The 21,305-nt window shown below is 45.3% G+C and overlaps 1 protein-coding gene across 2 annotated transcripts in view; it reads left to right on the forward strand.

Annotated features, from left to right (window-relative positions):
* Positions 1–21,305, forward strand: part of usp43a (ubiquitin specific peptidase 43a) — a 189,145-nt gene that overhangs the window by 163,112 nt on the left and 4,728 nt on the right. For both annotated transcript variants that reach the window (XM_070553644.1, XM_070553645.1), the window contains exons 13-14: positions 16,936–17,185; positions 17,779–17,937. In XM_070553644.1, the coding sequence (XP_070409745.1) occupies positions 16,936–17,185; positions 17,779–17,937 (409 nt within the window). The remainder of the gene's footprint in view (positions 1–16,935; positions 17,186–17,778; positions 17,938–21,305) is intronic.

The following is a 21,305-nucleotide window of genomic DNA, read 5'->3' on the forward strand; positions in this document are numbered from 1 at the left end:
AAGTCCGATGCCACAATGACAGGTTGACCACGTGCACCTCTCAGCAGACCTGTCACCTTTTTATCCTCCCTGGCCTCGTTATGGATAACGAGGACCAGCTGGTGTCCAATCACCACACCCTCAGAGCCCGGCAGCTTCCGTCTTCTGTCCATCACAAGCTTATTTAATCCCACTCCCTTTCCACTCTAACAATCAATAGCCTATAGGCATTCCTCCTTATACTTTTAGTATTTATGACATGTATATTTTTAAGAACATAGAGATACCCTAGGCTGGATTAACCATTAGGGCAACTGGGCAATCGCCCAGGGTCCACGAACTCTAAAGGGCCCAGGGCAGCAAGGGCACGAGCATAATACTGTATCTGTAATCTCCCGCTTTATATTAAACTAGGGTGACCATACGCCTTGTTTTCCCCGGACATGTCCGCTTTTCACTCTGTCCGGGGCGTCCAGACTGGGGGTTCTTGTATTGATGAAAATGTTCGGATTTTCATCCAGGAGCAGGGATCGAATTATGGGGCAGCTGGATATCCTACACATCCAGGGGAGCCGGAAAAAAGTTTTCTACCTCTATTACATCATTTATGGACTCTTTTGAGCAGAGAGCACAGAGAGCGTAAAGCGCTGATCGTTGTTGCGCAGCGCTCCAGGCTGCTGCTTCCAGCGCACGGTCCATTCTCAAAGTGGCGCAACCAAAAATCTATTATTAACACACGATCGTTCATGTCCGCACATGTTCTCTGCTTTCTGTCTTATCTGTGCCTGAAGCGTTCTGCTACTGCGGAGCTCATCACCTGTGCTGCGGTGATTTCACCTCACTGACGCAGCATCGAAACACGCTCTCCGCTTTGCGGTCAGGAGATCCCTTTGATTTGCTCAAAACTAACTGATGAGGTGAAAAAGTAAGAATCCAGGCAGCAGATTTTCTGGAGAGTTTAGAGGAGATGCAGGAAGATGAGAGACAGACAGGACAGGAAAATAGTTAAATAAAAACAAGAAAACAAAACAAAGTGTTGAAAAGTAAAATGTAGGTAGATTTATCTCCGCTACACGTTTTTACCTGTATTAAACAATAAGTTATACACATGTAATATTTATACGTCTGATACAATACAGATCACCTTCAAAACTCAGTCACACCCAGGGCCGTTTCAAGACATTTTGGGGGCCAAGGCAAAATGACCTTTAATGTTGTACGGATACAAGGGTATTTTAAGTTAAATTCACCCCTCAGATTGTATCCCCCTTCACATTTAGAAAATAAATTTAGAATGTCGTCAGGAAGTAGTTTATTTATTGCTTTATACATAATCTGTGCCGTGAGAAAATGCACCAGATCTGGAAATTTTTTAAATTTTAGATTTTAAGAACAGTGGATTGGTATGATCTTTGTAGCCAGTTTTATGAATTATTCTAATGGCCCTTTTTTTGTAATCTAGAGATTGATGATAATGAACATTTGTAAGTATCGCCTCAAACCTCTGCTCAGTAGTACAGATACAGTGCAATCATGGAGCTATAGAATGTGGAGGGATTTGTGGTCCAGAATGCGTTTTACTTTACTCAATATTGAAATTTTATTATGGATATGATTTATATGTGACTTCCAGTTTAATTTATCGTCTATAATTACACCTAGGAACTTATGTTCAAATACACTTTCAATTTCCACATCATCTATATTGATCTGCACTTGTTCGTTTCTAAGCAAATTTCCATTTAAATTTAATGACAGTTTATTACTGTCAAACCATTTTTTGATTTAGTCCATTTCTAAAGTAATTGTATCCAGCAGCTCCCCCAGATTTCCCTTAGAACAAAAAATAATTGTATCATCAGCAAATAATACCAATTTCAATATATCAGAAGCCTTGTAAATGTCATTTATATAAAGAATAAATAATTTTGGACCCAGTACAGAGCCTTGTGGAACACCACAAGCAATGTCCATGCATGATAAAGAATAGTTGCCCATCTTTACAAATTGTTTCCTGTCGCTTAAAAAACTTTTCACCCATTGCAGTACAGCCCCCCTTATCCCATACCGTTCCAGTTTATTAATTAATATGTCATGATTAATTGTGTCAAATGCCTTTTTGAGATCCAGAAATAATCTGGCTGCATATCGTTTCCGTTCAATAGCATTTGTGATCTCCTCAATTGATTCAATTAATGCCAGTGATGTTGATCTTTTTGATCTGAATGTATCTAAGAATTTGTCTAATCGTTTGTTAAACTAATTTTCTAGGATTTTGGAGAATTATGGTAGTAACGAAACAGGCCTGTAATTTGTGAATTGGTGTCTATCCCCAGTTTTATACATTGGCACTACTGTAGCAATTTTCATTTTGTCTGGAACTTTTCCAGTCTGAAATGATAAGTTGCAAATGTGTGTTAAAGGTCTTACAATTCCTTCTATTACCTTCTCTACTGTTTTCATGTCAATATCATTACAATCCGAAGATGTTTTGGCTTTCCACATGTGTACAATATCCATTATATCATTTTCTTCTACTGCTGTGAGGCACATAGAATTGGGGTTCCTATCAATTAGGCACTCACTACAGTCTAGTGTTGGCTCAAGAATTTGTTTAGCCAGATTTGGTCCAATATTTACAAAATAATGATTAAAACTGTTGACCACCTCTTTAGTGTTTTCCATAATATTACCATTGTCTATAAAATATTGCGGATTAGTTTGTTTTCCAGAATTATTTTTAATGATACTATTTATATTCTCCCATGTTTCCTTCATATTATGTTTATTGTTGATCAATGTTTTATTATAATAATCCTTTCTACATCTTTGCAGAATACTGGTGAACTTATTTTTATATTTTTTATATTTATTTTCAGCTTCTTTTGTTCTGTGTTTTAGGAATTCCTTATATAGTGTATTTTTCTTTTTGCATGCATTTTGCAAACCCCTAGTGATCCATGGTCTTTCTAAATATTTGTGTTTTCTATTGTGTTTTATTGTTGAACAGTTTTTATCATATAATTCCATGAATATTCTTAGGAATATGCCATATGCAGTATCAATATCCATTCGAAGGATCTTTCATGGCGGTGAAAACGAAGAGTCGGAGTACCCGGCCCGGAGGGTTACCGGGGTCCCACCCTGGAGCCAGGCCTGGGGTTGGGGCCCGTGAGCGAGCGCCTGGTGGCCGGGCTTTCGCCCATGGGGCCCGGCCGGGCCCAGCCCGAACCGGATACATGGGCTCGTCCAACTGTGGACCCACCACCCGCAGGAGGAACATGAAGGGTCCGGTGCAATGTGAATCGGGTGGCAGACCAAGGCGGGAGCCTTGGCGGTCCAATCCCCGGACAAGAAAACTAGTTTTTGGGACATGGAACGTCACCTCGCTGGCGGGGAAGGAGCCGGAGCTTGTGGCAGAGGTTGAGCGGTACCGGCTAGATATAGTCGGACTCACCTCGACACATTGCATTGGCTCTGGAACCCGAGACCTGGAGAGGGGTTGGACACTCTACTTTGCTGGAGTTGCTCCGGGTGAGAGGCGGAGGGCTGGGGTTGGCTTTTTGTTAGCCCCGAGACTCTCTGCCTGTGTGTTGGGGTTTACCCCGGGGGACAAGAGGGTAGCTTCCTTGCGCCTTCGGGTCGGGGAACGGGTCCTGACTGTTGTTTGTGCTTATGGGCCAAATATCAGTTCAGAGTACCCACCCTTTTTGGAGTCCCTGGGACGAGTGCTAGATAGTGCTCCATCAGGGGACTCCATTGTCCTGCTGGGGGACTTCAATGCTCACGTGGGCAATGACAGCTTGACCTGGAGGGGTGTGATTGGGAGGAACGGCCCACCTGATCAGAACTCGAGCGGTGTTTTGTTATTGGACTTCTGTGCAAGCCGCAGTTTGGCCATAACGAACACCATGTTCGAACATAAGGATGCCCACCGGTACACTTGGTACCAGGGCAGCCTAGGTCACAGGTCGATGATAGATTTTGTAGTCGTATCATCTGACCTGCGGCCGTATGTTTTGGACACCCGAGTGAAGAGAGGGGCGGAGCTGTCAACTGATCACCACCTGGTGGTGAGTTGGATCAGATGGCAAGGGAACATGCCGCGTAGACCTGGCAGACCCAAACGCATAGTGAGGGTCTGCTGGGAACGCCTGGCAGAAGAACCTGTCAAGACGGTCTTCAACTCCCACCTCCGGCAGAGCTTTGACCACGTCCCGAGAGCAGTGGGGGACATTGAGTCCGAGTGGGCCTTGTTCCACTCTGCGATTGTCGAGGCGGCTGTTGCTAGCTGTGGTCGTAAGGTGGCCGGTGCCAGTCGTGGTGGCAACCCCCGTACCCGCTGGTGGACACCAGAGGTTCGGGGAGCCGTCAGGCTGAAGAAGGAGGCCTACAGGGCGTGGCTGGTCTGTGGGTCTCCGGAGGCAGCAGACAGGTACCGGATAGCCAAGCGGGGTGCAGCAGTGGCAGTTGCCGAGGCAAAATCTCGGGCGTGGGAGGAGTTTGGTGAGGCCATGGAGAAAGACTATCGATCGGCTCCAAAGAGGTTCTGGCAAACTGTCCGGCGCCTCAGGAGAGGAAGGCAGCAACTCGCTCACACTGTTTACAGTGGGGATGGGGAGCTGCTGACGTCAACTGAGGCTATAGTCGGACGGTGGAAGGAATACTTTGAGGAGCTCCTCAATCCCACCAATGCGCATTCCGAGGAGGAACCAGAGCTGGGAGGCCTGGGGATGGACTGTCCGATCTCGGGGGCAGAAGTTGCTGAGGTAGTCAAACAACTACACAGCGGCGGAGCCCCGGGGGCGGATGAGGTTCGTCCTGGGTATCTCAAGGCTATGGATGTTGTAGGGCTGTCATGGTTGACACGTCTCTACAACATTGCGTGGTCATCGGGGGCAGTTCCTAGGGAGTGGCAGACCGGGGTGGTGGTCCCCATCTTTAAGAAGGGTGACCTGAGGGTGTGTTCCAACTATAGGGGGATCACACTCCTCAGCCTCCCTGGAAAGGTCTACGCCAAGGTACTGGAGAGGAGGGTCCGATCGATAGTTGAATCTCAGATAGAGGAGGAGCAATGTGGTTTTCGTCCTGGCCGTGGAACTGTGGACCAGCTCTATACCCTTGCAAGGGTGATGGAGGGGGCATGGGAGTTTGCCCAACCAATCCACATGTGTTTTGTGGATTTGGAGAAGGCTTATGACCGTGTCCCCAGGGGCACCCTGTGGGGGACGCTCCAGGAGTATGGGGTGGGTGGCTTTCTGTTAAGGGCCATTCAGTCCCTTTACCAGAGGAGCGTGAGTTTGGTCCGCATAGCCGGTAGTAAGTCGGACCTGTTCCCAGTGAGGGTTGGACTCCGCCAGGGCTGCCCTTTGTCACCGGTTCTGTTCATCACTTTTATGGACAGAATTTCTAGACGCAGCCGTGGTGTGGAGTGTGTCGAGTTTGGTGGCAGGAGAATCTCGTCTCTGCTTTTTGCGGATGATGTGGTCCTCCTAGCTTCATCCAGCTCTGACCTTCAGCTCTTGCTGGGTAGGTTCGCGGCCGAATGTGAAGCGGCTGGGATGAGGATCAGCACCTCCAAATCTGAGACCATGGTTCTCGACCGGAAAAGGGTGGCTTGCCACCTCCGGGTCGGGGGAGAGGTCCTACCTCAAGTGGAGGAGTTTAAGTATCTCGGGGTCTTGTTCACGAGTGAGGGTAGGAGGGATCGGGAGATCGACAGGCGGATTGGTTCGGCATCTGCAGTGATGCGGACGCTGAGCCGATCTGTCGTGGGGAAGAGGGAGCTGAGCCAGAAAGCCAGGCTCTCGATTTACCGGTCGATCTACGTCCCAATCCTCACCTATGGTCATGAGCTTTGGGTAATGACCGAAAGAACGAGATCGCGGATACAAGCGGCCGAAATGAGTTTCCTCCGTAGGGTGGCCGGGCTCAGCCTTAGAGATAGGGTGAGGAGCTCGGACATTCGGGAGGGACTCGGAGTAGAACCGCTGCTCCTCCGGATCGAAAGGAGCCAGTTGAGGTGGTTTGGGCATCTGGTCAGGATGCCTCCTGGACGCCTCCCCGGGGAGGTGTTTCGGGCATGTCCTGCCGGCAGAAGGCCCCCGGGTCGACCCAGGACACGTTGGAGAGGTTACATCTCCAATCTGGTCCGGGAACGCCTTGGGGTCCTGCCGGAGGAGCTGGTGGACAAGGCCGGGGAGAGGACGACCTGGAGCTCCCTAGTTGGGATGCTGCCCCCGCGACCCGGACCCGGATAAGCGGAGGAAGACGAGACGAGACGAGACTTTTCCAGTCTGAAATGATAAGTTGCAAATGTGTGTTAAAGGTCTTACAATTCCTTCTATTACCTTCTCTACTGTTTTCATGTCAATATCATTACAATCCGAAGATGTTTTGGCTTTCCACATGTGTACAATATCCATTATATCATTTTCTTCTACTGCTGTGAGGCACATAGAATTGGGGTTCCTATCAATTAGGCACTCACTACAGTCTAGTGTTGGCTCAAGAATTTGTTTAGCCAGATTTGGTCCAATATTTACAAAATAATGATTAAAACTGTTGACCACCTCTTTAGTGTTTTCCATAATATTACCATTGTCTATAAAATATTGCGGATTAGTTTGTTTTCCAGAATTATTTTTAATGATACTATTTATATTCTCCCATGTTTCCTTCATATTATGTTTATTGTTGATCAATGTTTTATTATAATAATCCTTTCTACATCTTTGCAGAATACTGGTGAACTTATTTTTATATTTTTTATATTTATTTTCAGCTTCTTTTGTTCTGTGTTTTAGGAATTCCTTATATAGTGTATTTTTCTTTTTGCATGCATTTTGCAAACCCCTAGTGATCCATGGTCTTTCTAAATATTTGTGTTTTCTATTGTGTTTTATTGTTGAACAGTTTTTATCATATAATTCCATGAATATTCTTAGGAATATGCCATATGCAGTATCAATATCCATTTCTTTATAAACACTGTCCCAGTTCTGAGTTAGCAGATAATTCTTAAATGCATTAATTGATGCTTCAGACCTTACCCATCCATATTAGGGCTGGGCCGACTTACTGCCGGCTATGCGGACCAAACTCACGCTCCTCTGGTAAAGGGACTGAGTGGCCCTTAACAGAAAGCCACCTACCCCATACTCCTGGAGCGTCCCCCACAGGGTGCCCCTGGGGACACGGTCATAAGCCTTCTCCAAATCCACAAAACACATGTGGATTGGTTGGGCAAACTCCCATGCCCCCTCCATCACCCTTGCAAGGGTATAGAGCTTGTCCACAGTTCCACGGCCAGGAACTTACTGCCGGCTATGCGGACCAAACTCACGCTCCTCTGGTAAAGGGACTGAGTGGCCCTTAACAGAAAGCCACCCACCCCATACTCCTGGAGCGTCCCCCACAGGGTGCCCCTGGGGACACGGTCATAAGCCTTCTCCAAATCCACAAAACACATGTGGATTGGTTGGGCAAACTCCCATGCCCCCTCCATCACCCTTGCAAGGGTATAGAGCTTGTCCACAGTTCCACGGCCAGGACGAAAACCACATTGCTCCTCCTCAATCTGAGATTCAACTATCGATCAGACCCTCCTCTCCAGTACCTTGGAGTAGACCTTTCCAGGGAGGCTGAGGAGTGTGATCCCCCTATAGTTAGAACACACCCTCAGGTCACCCTTCTTAAAGATGGGGACCACCACCCCGGTCTGCCACTCTACAGGAACTGCCACCAATGACCACGCAATGTTGCAGAGACGTGTCAACCATGACAGCCCTACAACTTCCATAGCCTTGAGATACCCAGGACGAACCTCATCCGCCCCCGGGGCTCTGCCGCTGTGTAGTTTGACTACCTCAGCAACTTCTGCCCCCGAGATTGGACAGTCCATCCCCAGGTCTCCCGGCCGATCGATAGTCTGTCTCCATGGCCTCACCAAACACCTCCCACGCCTGAGATTTTGCCTCGGCAACTGCCACTGCTGCACCCCGCTTGGCTATCCGGTACCTGTCTGCTGCCTCCGGAGACCCACAGACCAGCCACGCCCTGTAGGCCTCCTTCTTCAGCCTGACGGCTCCCCGAACCTCTGGTGTCCACCAGCGGGTACTGGGGTTGCCACCACGACTGGCACCGGCCACCTTGCGACCACAGCTAGCAACAGCCGCCTCAATAATCACAGAGTGGAACAAGGCCCACTCTGAGTCAATGTCCCCCACTGCTCTCGGGACGCGGTCAAAGCTCTGCCGGAGGTGGGAGTTGAAGACCGTCTTAACAGGTTCTTCTGCCAGGCGTTCCCAGCAGACCCTCACTATGCGTTTGGGTTTGCGAGGTCTACGCGGCATCTTCCCCTGCCATCTGATCCAACTCACCACCAGGTGGTGATCAGTTGACAGCTCCGCTCCTCTCTTCACTCTGGTGTCTAAAACATATGGCCGTAGACTACAAAGTCTATCATCGACCTGCGACCTAGGCTGCCCTAGTACCAAGTGTACTGATGGGCATCCTTATATTCGAACATGGTGTTCGTTATGGCCAAACTGCGGCTTGCACAGAAGTCTAATAACGAAACACCACTAGACTTCATGTCAGGCGGGCCGTTCCTCCCAATCACACCCCTCCAGGTCAAGCTGTCACTGCCCACGTGAGCATTGAAGTCCCCCAGCAGGACAATGGAGTTCCCTGATGGAGCACTATCTAGCACTCATCCCAGGGACTCCAAAAAGGGTGGGTACTCTGAACTGATATTTGGCCCATTAGCACAAACAATAGTCAGGACCCCTTCCCCGACCCGAAGGCGCAGGGAAGCCACCCTCTCGTCCCCCGGGGTAAACCCCAACACACAGGCAGAGCGTCTTGGGGCTAACAAAAAGCCAACCCCAGCCCTCCGCCTCTCACCCGGAGCAACTCCAGCAAAGGAGAGTGTCCAACCCCTCTCAAGGACTCGGGTTCCAGAGCCAATGCTATGTGTCAAGGTGAGTCCGACTATATCTAGCCGGTACAGCTCAACCTCTGCCACAAGCTCCTGCTCCTTCCCCGCCAGCGAGGTGACGTTCCATGTCTCAAAAACCAGTTTTCTTGTCCGGGGACCGGACCGCCAAGGCTCCCGCCTTGGTCTGCTACCCGATCCACATTGCACCGGACCCTTCATGTTCCTCCTGCGGGTGGTGGGTCCACAGTTGGATGAGTCCATGTATCCGGTTCGGGCTGGGCCCGGCCGGGCCCCATGGGCAAAAGCCCGGCCACCAGGCGCTCGCTCACGGGCCCCAACCCCAGGCCTGGCTCCAGGATGGGACCCCGGTAACCCTCCGGGCCGGGTACTCCAACTCTTTGATTATACTTCCATGGAAGATCCTCTGAACCGTTCTTTGTCTCACCCTTCACCTAAGACCAATTTGTCATGGAAGACCCTACCAGGGGCACAAAGTGCCCCAGACAACATAGCTCCTAGGATCATTAGGGCACTCAAACTCCTCCACCACTGTAAGGTGACGGTTCAAGGAGGAGATGTCTACATTGATGGTTAAATTCAGGGTCTATAATGGCTCAGGGATTAGTAGTTTGCCCTGTAACTGGTAGGCTTTCAGTTCCAACCCAGGCTCCACCAATGTCAGACATTTAAGCAAGACACTCCACCCTCCCTGCCAGCGAGTGGTGGTCGGAGGGACCGGTGGCTTCTCTGTACGGCAGCCTCACCCCTGGGCAGCTTGGGCTCCAGCGTGGATGTGCATGTGAATGGATGACTGATTCAGTGTTAAGCACTGTGGAGTCCTCTGACTCAAAAAGGCTTGATACAAGTTCAGGCCAGGTGTTATTTATCAAACGCCAGTGGACCGACCCCAACAGACATGGAGCCCAGACTACCACTGACTGGGGAAACTTCACCTGGACTTCAAGCTATGCAATTTATCCTCCAGACTTTGCAACCTTAATTTGCAAATGACTTTCATCTGAGAATAGGTCATTGGACCACTGAGCAGAGGTCTAGCTCTTTTTCTCTTTAGCCCAGGTAAGACACACACATGCTGCTTCTCTGGTTCACGGGTGGCTTGACATGACACAAGCCCGTGTGCAGGATTGGTCTGTGTGCCAAGGCTATTGTTGCTCTGACTCCAGCCTCATTCCTCTCCTTGTGAAGCTCTCTAAAAAGTTGTGAATGAGTTTTGCTCCACAATCCTCCTAAGGCTGTGGTTCTTCCTGTTTCTGATGCACCTTTTCCATCCGCTCAACTTTCTGTTAACATGCTCAGACGCAGCAGCTTCTTTAGCAATGACCTTTTGTGGTTTCCTCTCCTTGTGGAGAGTTTCCACGACTATCTTCTTCATGATTATGTAGCCTACTGACCAATTGAGACCATTTAGAGGCTCATGAAACCTTTGCACACGAGTTACCTAGCTGATTAAGGTGGAGCACACGAGTCTCCAATATTTCACTTTTTAATATATGTTAATTTTCTGAGACACTGACTTTTGGGTTTTCACTATCTGTAAGACATACTTATCTAAATTACATGCAATTTATATATTTCATTAGATATTTTTCTTTTGAAAAAAAGCTTTTTTAGGGTTATGCGATGAATCAATGTGAAATATGAAGCACTTAGTGACTTCTGTCTATTAAAGGTCTAAAAGTTGTGACTACTTAATCTTTCTAGGGACAGAGGAACCTACCTTGTATAAATACATGCACTTGTGACTGACGCAAAGCACTTGATGATTCAGGAAGTTTAGCTGGCACAGTCAGCTCCAGAAATGATCAAGTCAGGAACCAAACCTCAGTCGGTTTCTTATATAGGTAGGTATATTAATATAAAATGTAAGATGGTCTTAGTTTAAACGATTTCATGAAAGGTGGTTTATTGTTTATTTAAGGATTCCCATTAGTCTTCACAATAGTGACAACTATTCTTCCTGGGGCCCTCTTGATAAAAAAACAAACAAACAAAAATAATTAATTAGCAGCAGGATAAACAGGGCAAACATACTATTACAGTGACTGTATATGTAATGTGCAGGTTAATGTTGGTATCACCGAGTGCTCATCAGACGGACGGCAGAGAGGAAGAAACTGTTTTTGTGATGAGAGGCTTTGGTCCTGATGGATCGTAGCCGCCTGCCAGACGGAAGCATCTCAAGCAGTCTGTGGCCAGGGTGAGAGATGTCGCCTGCAATTCGGCCTGCTCTCCCCCGGGTCCTTGCAGCATACAGGTCCTGGAGAGATGGAAGACTGCAGCCAATCACCTTCTCGGCTGAGCGGTCTCTGTCTGCCCCTGACAGTAGAGCCCCAGCGAACCGCAATTCACAGCTGAATTCAAAGCTGAGCATTTGAAAAATATGTGTAGAGCTCAGTTTGGTCTCATGACTCGTCTAAATCCAGTCCACAAAACTAGAACCAAAAAACATTTTAGAAAACATGCTCAGATCTAAGTCTCTACACAGATTTCATACAGGTCTAAAGACAATGAAAGAACTAGAGAGCTAAAGTGGAGGAGTGAAGATCTAGAGCAAGAGACTGGTGGTCTAAAGACGAGGACTATTGGTCTGAAGATCTAAAGACGAGGACTATTGGTCTAAAGATCTAAAGACGAGGACTATTGGTCTAAAGATCTAAAGACGAGGACTATCGTTCGAAAGATCTAAAGATGAGGACTATCGTTCTAAAGATCTAAAGACGAGGACTATTGGTCTAAAGATCTAAAGACGAGGACTATTGGTCTAAAGATCTAAAGACGAGGACTATCGGTCTAAAGATCTAAAGACGAGGAATATCGGTCTAAAGATGTAAAGACGAGGACTATCGTTCGAAAGATCTAAAGACGAGGACTATCGGTCTAAAGATCTAAAGACGAGGACTATCGTTCGAAAGATCTAAAGATGAGGACTATCGTTCTAAAGATCTAAAGACGAGGACTATCGTTCGAAAGATCTAAAGATGAGGACTATCATTCTAAAGATCTAAAGACGAAGACTATTGGTCTAAAGATCTAAAGACGAGGATTATCGTTCGAAAGATCTAAAGATGAGGACTATCATTCTAAAGATCTAAAGACGAAGACTATTGGTCTAAAGATCTAAAGACGAGGACTATCGTTCGAAAGATCTAAAGATGAGGACTATCATTCTAAAGATCTAAAGACGAAGACTATTGGTCTAAAGATCTAAAGACGAGGACTATTGGTCTAAAGATCTAAAGACGAGGATTGTTGGTCTAAAGATCTAAAGACGAGGACTATCGGTCTAAAGTTCTAAAGACGAGGACTATCGGTCTAAAGATCTAAAGACGAGGACTATCGGTCTAAAGATCTAAAGACGAGGACTATCGGTCTAAAGATCTAAAGACGAGGACTATCGGTCTAAAGATCTAAAGACGAGGACTATCGGTCTAAAGATCTAAAGACGAGGACTATCGGTCTAAAGATCTAAAGACGAGGACTATCGGTCTAAAGATCTAAAGACGAGGACTATCGTTCTAAAGATCTAAAGACGAGGACTATCGGTCTAAAGATCTAAAGACGAGGACTATCGTTCGAAAGATCTAAAGATGAGGACTATCGGTCTAAAGATCTAAAGACGAAGACTATCGGTCTAAAGATCTAAAGACGAGGACTATCGTTCGAAAGATCTAAAGATGAGGACTATCGTTCTAAAGATCTAAAGACGAAGACTATTGGTCTAAAGATCTAAAGACGAGGACTATTGGTCTAAAGATCTAAAGACGAGGACTATTGGTCTAAAGATCTAAAGACGAGGACTATCGGTCTAAAGATCTAAAGACGAGGACTATTGGTCTAAAGATCTAAAGACGAGGACTATCGGTCTAAAGATCTAAAGATGAGGACTATCGTTCTAAAGATCTAAAGATGAGGACTATTGGTCTAAAGATCTAAAGACGAGGACTATCGGTCTAAAGATCTAAAGACGAGGACTATCGTTCGAAAGATCTAAAGATGAGGACTATCGTTCGAAAGATCTAAAGACGAGGACTATCGGTCTAAAGATCTAAAGATGAGGACTATCGTTCGAAAGATTAAAGACGAGGACTATCGTTCTAAAGATCTAAAGACGAGGACTATCGTTCTAAAGATCTAAAGACGAGGACTATCGTTCTAAAGATCTAAAGACGAGGACTATCGTTCTAAAGATCTAAAGACGAGGACTATCGGTCTAAAGATCTAAAGACGAGGACTATCGGTCTAAAGATCTAAAGACGAGGACTATCGGTCTAAAGATCTAAAGATGAGGACTATCGGTCTAAAGATCTAAAGACGAGGACTATTGGTCTAAAGATCTAAAGATGAGGACTATCGGTCTAAAGATCTAAAGACGAGGACTATTGGTCTAAAGATCTAAAGATGAGGACTATCGGTCTAAAGATCTAAAGATGAGGACTATTGGTCTAAAGATCTAAAGACGAGGACTATCGGTCTAAAGATCTAAAGATGAGGACTATCATTCTGAAGATCTAAAGACGAGGACTATCGGTCTAAAGATCTAAAGACGAGGACTATTGGTCTAAAGATCTAAAGACGAGGACTATCGGTCTAAAGATCTAAAGACGAGGACTATCGGTCTAAAGATCTAAAGATGAGGACTATCATTCTAAAGATCTAAAGACGAGGACTATCGGTCTAAAGATCTAAAGACGAGGACTATCGGTCTAAAGATCTAAAGATGAGGACTATCGTTCTAAAGATCTAAAGACGAGGACTATCGTTCTAAAGATCTAAAGATGAGGACTATCGTTCTAAAGATCTAAAGACGAGGACTATCGGTCTAAAGATCTAAAGACAAGGACTATTGGTCTAAAGATCTAAAGACGAGGACTATTGGTCTAAAGATCTAAAGACGAGGACTATCGTTCTAAAGATCTAAAGATGAGGACTATCGTTCTAAAGATCTAAAGATGAGGACTATCGTTCTAAAGATCTAAAGACGAGGACTATTGGTCTAAAGATCTAAAGACAAGGACTATTGGTCTAAAGATCTAAAGACGAGGACTATTGGTCTAAAGATCTAAAGACGAGGACTATCGTTCTAAAGATCTAAAGACGAGGACTATCGGTCTAAAGATCTAAAGACGAGGACTATCGGTCTAAAGATCTAAAGATGAGGACTATCGTTCTAAAGATCTAAAGATGAGGACTATCGTTCTAAAGATCTAAAGATGAGGACTATCGTTCTAAAGATCTAAAGACGAGGACTATCGGTCTAAAGATCTAAAGACAAGGACTATTGGTCTAAAGATCTAAAGACGAGGACTATTGGTCTAAAGATCTAAAGACGAGGACTATCGTTCGAAAGATCTAAAGATGAGGACTATCGTTCTAAAGATCTAAAGACGAAGACTATTGGTCTAAAGATCTAAAGACGAGGACTATCGTTCGAAAGATCTAAAGATGAGGACTATCGTTCTAAAGATCTAAAGACGAAGACTATTGGTCTAAAGATCTAAAGACGAGGACTATCGTTCGATAGATCTAAAGATGAGGACTATCGTTCTAAAGATCTAAAGACGAAGACTATTGGTCTAAAGATCTAAAGACGAGGACTATTGGTCTAAAGATCTAAAGACGAGGACTATTGGTCTAAAGATCTAAAGACGAGGACTATCGGTCTAAAGATCTAAAGACGAGGACTATTGGTCTAAAGATCTAAAGACGAGGAATATCGGTCTAAAGATCTAAAGATGAGGACTATCGTTCTAAAGATCTAAAGACGAGGACTATTGGTCTAAAGATCTAAAGACGAGGACTATCGTTCTAAAGATCTAAAGACGAGGACTATCGGTCTAAAGATCTAAAGACGAGGACTATCGGTCTAAAGATCTAAAGATGAGGACTATCGTTCTAAAGATCTAAAGATGAGGACTATCGTTCTAAAGATCTAAAGATGAGGACTATCGTTCTAAAGATCTAAAGACGAGGACTATCGGTCTAAAGATCTAAAGACAAGGACTATTGGTCTAAAGATCTAAAGACGAGGACTATTGGTCTAAAGATCTAAAGACGAGGACTATCGTTCGAAAGATCTAAAGATGAGGACTATCGTTCTAAAGATCTAAAGACGAAGACTATTGGTCTAAAGATCTAAAGACGAGGACTATCGTTCGAAAGATCTAAAGATGAGGACTATCGTTCTAAAGATCTAAAGACGAAGACTATTGGTCTAAAGATCTAAAGACGAGGACTATCGTTCGATAGATCTAAAGATGAGGACTATCGTTCTAAAGATCTAAAGACGAAGACTATTGGTCTAAAGATCTAAAGATGAAGACTATTGGTCTAAAGATCTAAAGACGAGGACTATTGGTCTAAAGATCTAAAGACGAGGACTATCGGTCTAAAGATCTAAAGATGAGGACTATTGGTCTAAAGATCTAAAGACGAGGACTATCGGTCTAAAGATCTAAAGATGAGGACTATCATTCTGAAGATCTAAAGACGAGGACTATCGGTCTAAAGATCTAAAGACGAGGACTATTGGTCTAAAGATCTAAAGACGCGGACTATCGGTCTAAAGATCTAAAGACGAGGACTATCGGTCTAAAGATCTAAAGATGAGGACTATCATTCTAAAGATCTAAAGACGAGGACTATTGGTCTAAAGATCTAAAGACGAGGACTATCGGTCTAAAGATCTAAAGACGAGGACTATCGGTCTAAAGATCTAAAGATGAGGGCTATCGTTCTAAAGATCTAAAGACGAGGACTATCGTTCTAAAGATCTAAAGATGAGGACTATCGTTCTAAAGATCTAAAGACGAGGACTATCGGTCTAAAGATCTAAAGACAAGGACTATTGGTCTAAAGATCTAAAGACGAGGACTATTGGTCTAAAGATCTAAAGACGAGGACTATCGTTCTAAAGATCTAAAGATGAGGACTATCGTTCTAAAGATCTAAAGATGAGGACTATCGTTCTAAAGATCTAAAGACGAGGACTATTGGTCTAAAGATCTAAAGATGAGGACTAGGGGTATAGAGACAAATACAGATTGTTTCTACTGCTCTGGGGTCTGTTTTGTTTTCCTATGTTTTTATGTGAGACCTATTTTATAGAAGCCTTTAAAGATCATGTTGCCTCTGTTGCCCGTTCATGCCGCTTTGCGCTGTACAACATACGTAAGATCAGACCATACCTAACACAACATGCCACCCAGCGCCTGGTGCAATCTGCTGTCATCTCCCGCCTCGACTACTGCAATGCTCTTCTAACTGGTCTTCCAGGCTGTACTGTGAAACCTCTTCAAGTGGTCCAGAAGGCAGCGGCGCGTCTGGTCTTCAATCAGCCTAAAAGAGCACACGTCACCCCTCTGTTCATTGAGCTCCACTGGCTACCGCTAGCAGCACGCATCAAATTCAAATTGCTAACACTAGCATACAAAGTCCGAGACGGTACGGCTCCCATCTACCTGAATCCTCTTGCAAAGGCTTACGTCTCGGCCCGGCCGCTCCGGTCATCACAGGATCGTCGGCTAGCAGTGCCTACACCACGCTCAGGACAATCCAGACTTTTCTCATGCATCGTTCCACAAATGTGGAATGACCTTCCTAACACTACCAGAACTGCGGCTTCCTTTTCTATTTTCAAGAAACTCCTGAAGACCCTGCTCTTCAGAGAGCATCTTCTTAACTAGCACCTTGTCTGCACCCGTCCCCCCCTCTCTACTGTCCACTCCTTGTTCCCTCCTCTCCATGACTGATGTCAATTTGTTGTTGTTGTTGTTGTTAGCCTCAAGGGCAAAATGCCGATTATCACTTGTAAGTCGCTTTGGACAAAAGCGTCTGCTAAATACATAAACATAAACATAAGTTTCAGTCCTAGTTCTTGTCCATACATTGTGGTATGGAGGACTTCATACTGATTGGTTCAAACATCTCATGCATAAAACCAAAGAATGTGTCCGCTTATTCCTTTTTAGCTAATGTGAGTAAAATTGTTCCAACAGGTTGGTGAGCGCCGAAACAAGCTGTCGACCTTGGTGCGATTCCCTCTGACTGCTTTGGACATGGCTCCTCATGTGGTGAAGAGGAGTCAGAGTATGAAGAACCTGCACCAGGGGTCCTCTCTCCTATCCAGAAAGCAGCCTTCAGGCCCCAACCATCAGCCAGCAGCCCTAATCCTCCCCCATGATTACCTGTATGACCTGTATGCTGTGTGTAACCACCATGGAGGAATGCACGGAGGACATTATACTGGTATGTGACGGGACTTTATCTGCACACACAATATAGAAGCAGCATGCAGTAGCATACTAAATAACTGTAAAGTAAAAAAGCTCATAATTCAGGAGACTTTGTACGGCTGTGATAACAGTGACAAATGAATCATTCAGTAAGGAACATTTAGCAGATTTTTTAAAATAAATTCTTTTTACAAACTCAGATGGCCTGTTATCAAAATATCCCATTTTGGATTTAAATGATTCTCTCTGTCATCCTACCCAGTACATCATAGAAAAAATATTAAAAATGCTACTTGTTAATACGTTACTGCTGCTTCCTGGAAACTACAGCCACAGAGAAATGTTTATCTTGTTAATGAGCTGGACACCTAGAAAGCTGAGCAGCAGGTCTGATTAGAGAGCAGCATGTGAAACGGCTTAAAGGAAAACTGATCTGGGATCAGTATAAATATATTGTTGTCCGGGTTGGAAGATCTGGGGAAAGAGTATCAGTTGTCATCAATTTCTAAATGTGTTCACTTACATATTTAATACAAAGGAGTTCATCCATTCATTTTCTAGTTTGGAAATGCCCCTTGTTGACAGTTTTGTCACTTTTGTATGCAGCTTATTGCAGGAATTCTGTGGACGGCCAGTGGTACAGCTACGATGACAGCAGCGTAGACCTGGTGCCTGAGGAGGAAGTGTGCACTAAAGGAGCGTACATCCTGTTCTACCAGAGACGCAACACCATTCCTCCATGGTCTGCCAGAAGCTCTGTTAGAGGTACATTACCCAGCGAGGAGCAAACTACATTTTATTTGTTTAAAAATACGCATTGTATTCACTAGTTGATTTCTCTGTATTTCAGTACATCAATATTATAAAAAAGTACAAGGGTAAAAGTGACATTCTGAAAATCAAACAAAACTAATCAAATACTTTGATGTTTTTGCTTTTTTTTTTTTACAAACAATTACCCCCCCGGTAGGGTCTTTCATGACAAATGGGTCTTAGGTGAAGGGTGAGACAAAGAACGGTTCACAGGATCTTTCATGGAAGTAAATTCAAAGAGTCGGAGTACCGGGCCCGGAGGGTTACCGGGGTCCCACCCTGGAGCCAGGCCTGGGGTTGGGGCCGTGAGCGAGCGCCTGGTGGCTGGGCTTCCGCCCATGGGGCCCGGCCGGGCCCAGCCCGAACCGGATATATGGGCTCATCCAACTGTGGGCCCACCACCCACAGGAGGAACATGAAGGGTCCGTTGCAATATGGATCGGGTGGCAGACCAAGGCGGGAGCTTTGGCGGTCCGATCCCCGGACAAGAAAACTGGTTTTTGGGACATGGAACGTCACCTCGCTGGCGGGGAAGGAGCAGGAGCTTTTGGCAGAGGTTGAGCGGTACCGGCTAGATAGATGTAAACACTATTTCTCCAAACTGAGGCCATTAAGCTACATTCATCTACTCACCTCTGAATCTGAATATGACCACTTAATGGGATCTTTATGGCCATAGATGTGTTTAATTTCGGCTGCATATCGGTTCTGCCGAGGTTTGAGAGTCGAGCATCACTGTGCAGCTCCAGAAACGAACTCTCCTCTCAATCCAGAATGTGTTTGTTTAATTAATTTCCAAGGTCCATAACTGGTCTGCCAACGCGTTTAGATCTCTTATCTGCCCTGGAGCAGGTTAGGTTTCCATCACTGGTTACCATGGTGACAGATTCAGGTCAGACATCAACCGTTTTGTGAGCAGAACCTTAAGTTTTCTCATCGAGGCTCTAATCCTGCTGGCCTCAGGAGGAAATGTCATGATGCTAACACGGCTAGCGCCAGCTGTCACAGTGGGCTCACACAAGATGATGACACAGACATGAAGGGCTTTTATTCAAACACGCATTAGCCACAGCTCAGCCGGGTTGAGGATTGTTGCATCATCTAATTATAGTTTAGTTAAAATCGTTGCTATCCCATGGTGAGATTTGGAGCGATGGCTTCCCGGGCATATATCAGGAATCATAGAAGTATGTACTATTCCTCTCACACACACACACACACACACACACACACACACACACACACACACACACACACACACACATTCTTCCTGCATGTTTTCTCTCTGTTAAAAAAACCAAACGTCTCATTCCAGTTCCACTTAGACTCCCATAGACCTCCTGTATCTGGGAGACAACATCCTGATGGGAGCAGAGATCAGACCAGCTGACTCCTGTAGACGATTGATTAGATGTTCTCTGCTTTAAAATTGGAAACCATTCAGTAAATATAGTAATCAAATTCACACCAAAATCCATAATCTTTTACGAAAGAAAGTGCTGACACTGAAGCATAAAAGCTATTCTGTGGTGAGGAAATCATGCAAACACACTGATTTTATAACCTGTCTTCATCACTTTGTTGTAAAAACACAACAACAGGGCAGTTAGTTGGTAAAATTTTAAATTAAAAATGTTTGAATTTCTATTTATCAGTGGGCTTGCGTTTGTGTTTAATTTGTGTGAAATACCAATGCATTCATGACTCTACCTTTGCTCGTGAAAGATTTACTGTGTTCCTCAAAGGAAATCTTGTGTGCTCTAAAATCCTCCTTGGTCTTGGTTCCCAAACTTATTTAGCCGCACACCCCCTTCCATGTCCCGACCATGTCGACACCCCCCCAGCCCCACATCAGGGCATGGCTATATATATATATATATATATATATATATATATATATATATATATATATATATATGTAGTGGGGAAAAAAAGTATTTAGTCAGCCACCGATTGTGCAAGTTCTCCCACTTAAAATGATGACAGGTCAGTAATTTTCATCATCGGTACACTTCAACTGTGAGACAGAATGTGAAAAAAATCCATGAATTCACATGGCGGGATTTTTAAAGAATTTATTTGTAAATGGAGAGCCAGTCCATCGCAGGGCAACACAGACACACACAAGACAAACAACCAAGCACACACACACACACTCACACCTAAGGACAATTTAGACAGAACAATCAACCTAACAGTCATGTTTTCGGACGGTGGGAGGAAGCCAGAGTACCCGGAGAGAACCCACGCATGCACAGGGAGAACACGCTAACTCCATGCAGAAAGATCCCAGGCTGGGAATCGAACCCAGGACCTTCTCGCTGCAAGGCAACAGCTCTAACCACTGCGCCACTGCGCAGCCCTATTTTTCTTTCCATTGTAGTGAATTATTTAGTGCCATGACAAATGTTTTCTCTTGTTCTTTGAGCATTTTGTGGTGGTTAGCCACGCTCTGGCTCCAGGACAGCATTTGGATCATCATTAGGGGTGGGTTCGTTGGAGGGTCTGGAGCTGGGAGGCTGCTGCCTTGCCCTGGGGATGCTTGGGTGACCTTGGGGAGTGTCCTTCTGGTAGCTTTGTGTGGAGCGTGGGAGGTCTTCAGCGGTGACCACAGGTTGCTGCCTGATGGCCATATCACTTCTGAGTGGGTATGGGTGAGGGCTTGGGGTGGGGGTGGGGGGAGTTGGTGTTCTGTGCTGACACCACCTGGTGTATTTTTATGGTTATATGTTACAGAGCTGCCACTATTTTTCAAAAACTGGGCATCATTTAATTCTTTTTTAACAATGCAGCTAGATTCCTCAGGAACACTTCCAGATGCCATCACATTACTCCTATCCTAAAGCTTGGTTTATGCTTGACGCATTCACTTTCCGCGCGGTGATGCGGCTCGCGGATGGAACGCGCTTCACAACTCGCAGCGTTTATGGTTCGTGCGGCTCGTCTCTGCGGTGAGCCAATATTCTCCCAAACTGTAGGGGGCAGCATGGAGCTCTGTGGCATGCATCCAACACTACACCATAGTAGAAGTAGAAATTACTGTTTACAACATGGCATTCCAGCATTTTTAACAGCGTCGTCTTTTCTGACAGTGCGAGCTATTTCTCTCCAAGAATTATTAACAACATGTTGATCACGGTGATCTCTGAGAGCTGAATCAGAAAATGTCTGTATTTACGAACCTCTGCCATACTAGTTCTTGCTGGTCCGCCATGTTTTTCCACGTCCGTCCGTCCGCGTGGTTCCGAGGTGCGCGTTGCGGAAATTCTGGGCCGTGCGGAGACGCGGTGGAGGGGCGTGGTTGTTAAAATGACGCAACT

This window comes from Nothobranchius furzeri, chromosome 7 (genome assembly GCF_043380555.1).
Source record: "Nothobranchius furzeri strain GRZ-AD chromosome 7, NfurGRZ-RIMD1, whole genome shotgun sequence".
NCBI lineage: Eukaryota > Metazoa > Chordata > Actinopteri > Cyprinodontiformes > Nothobranchiidae > Nothobranchius > Nothobranchius furzeri.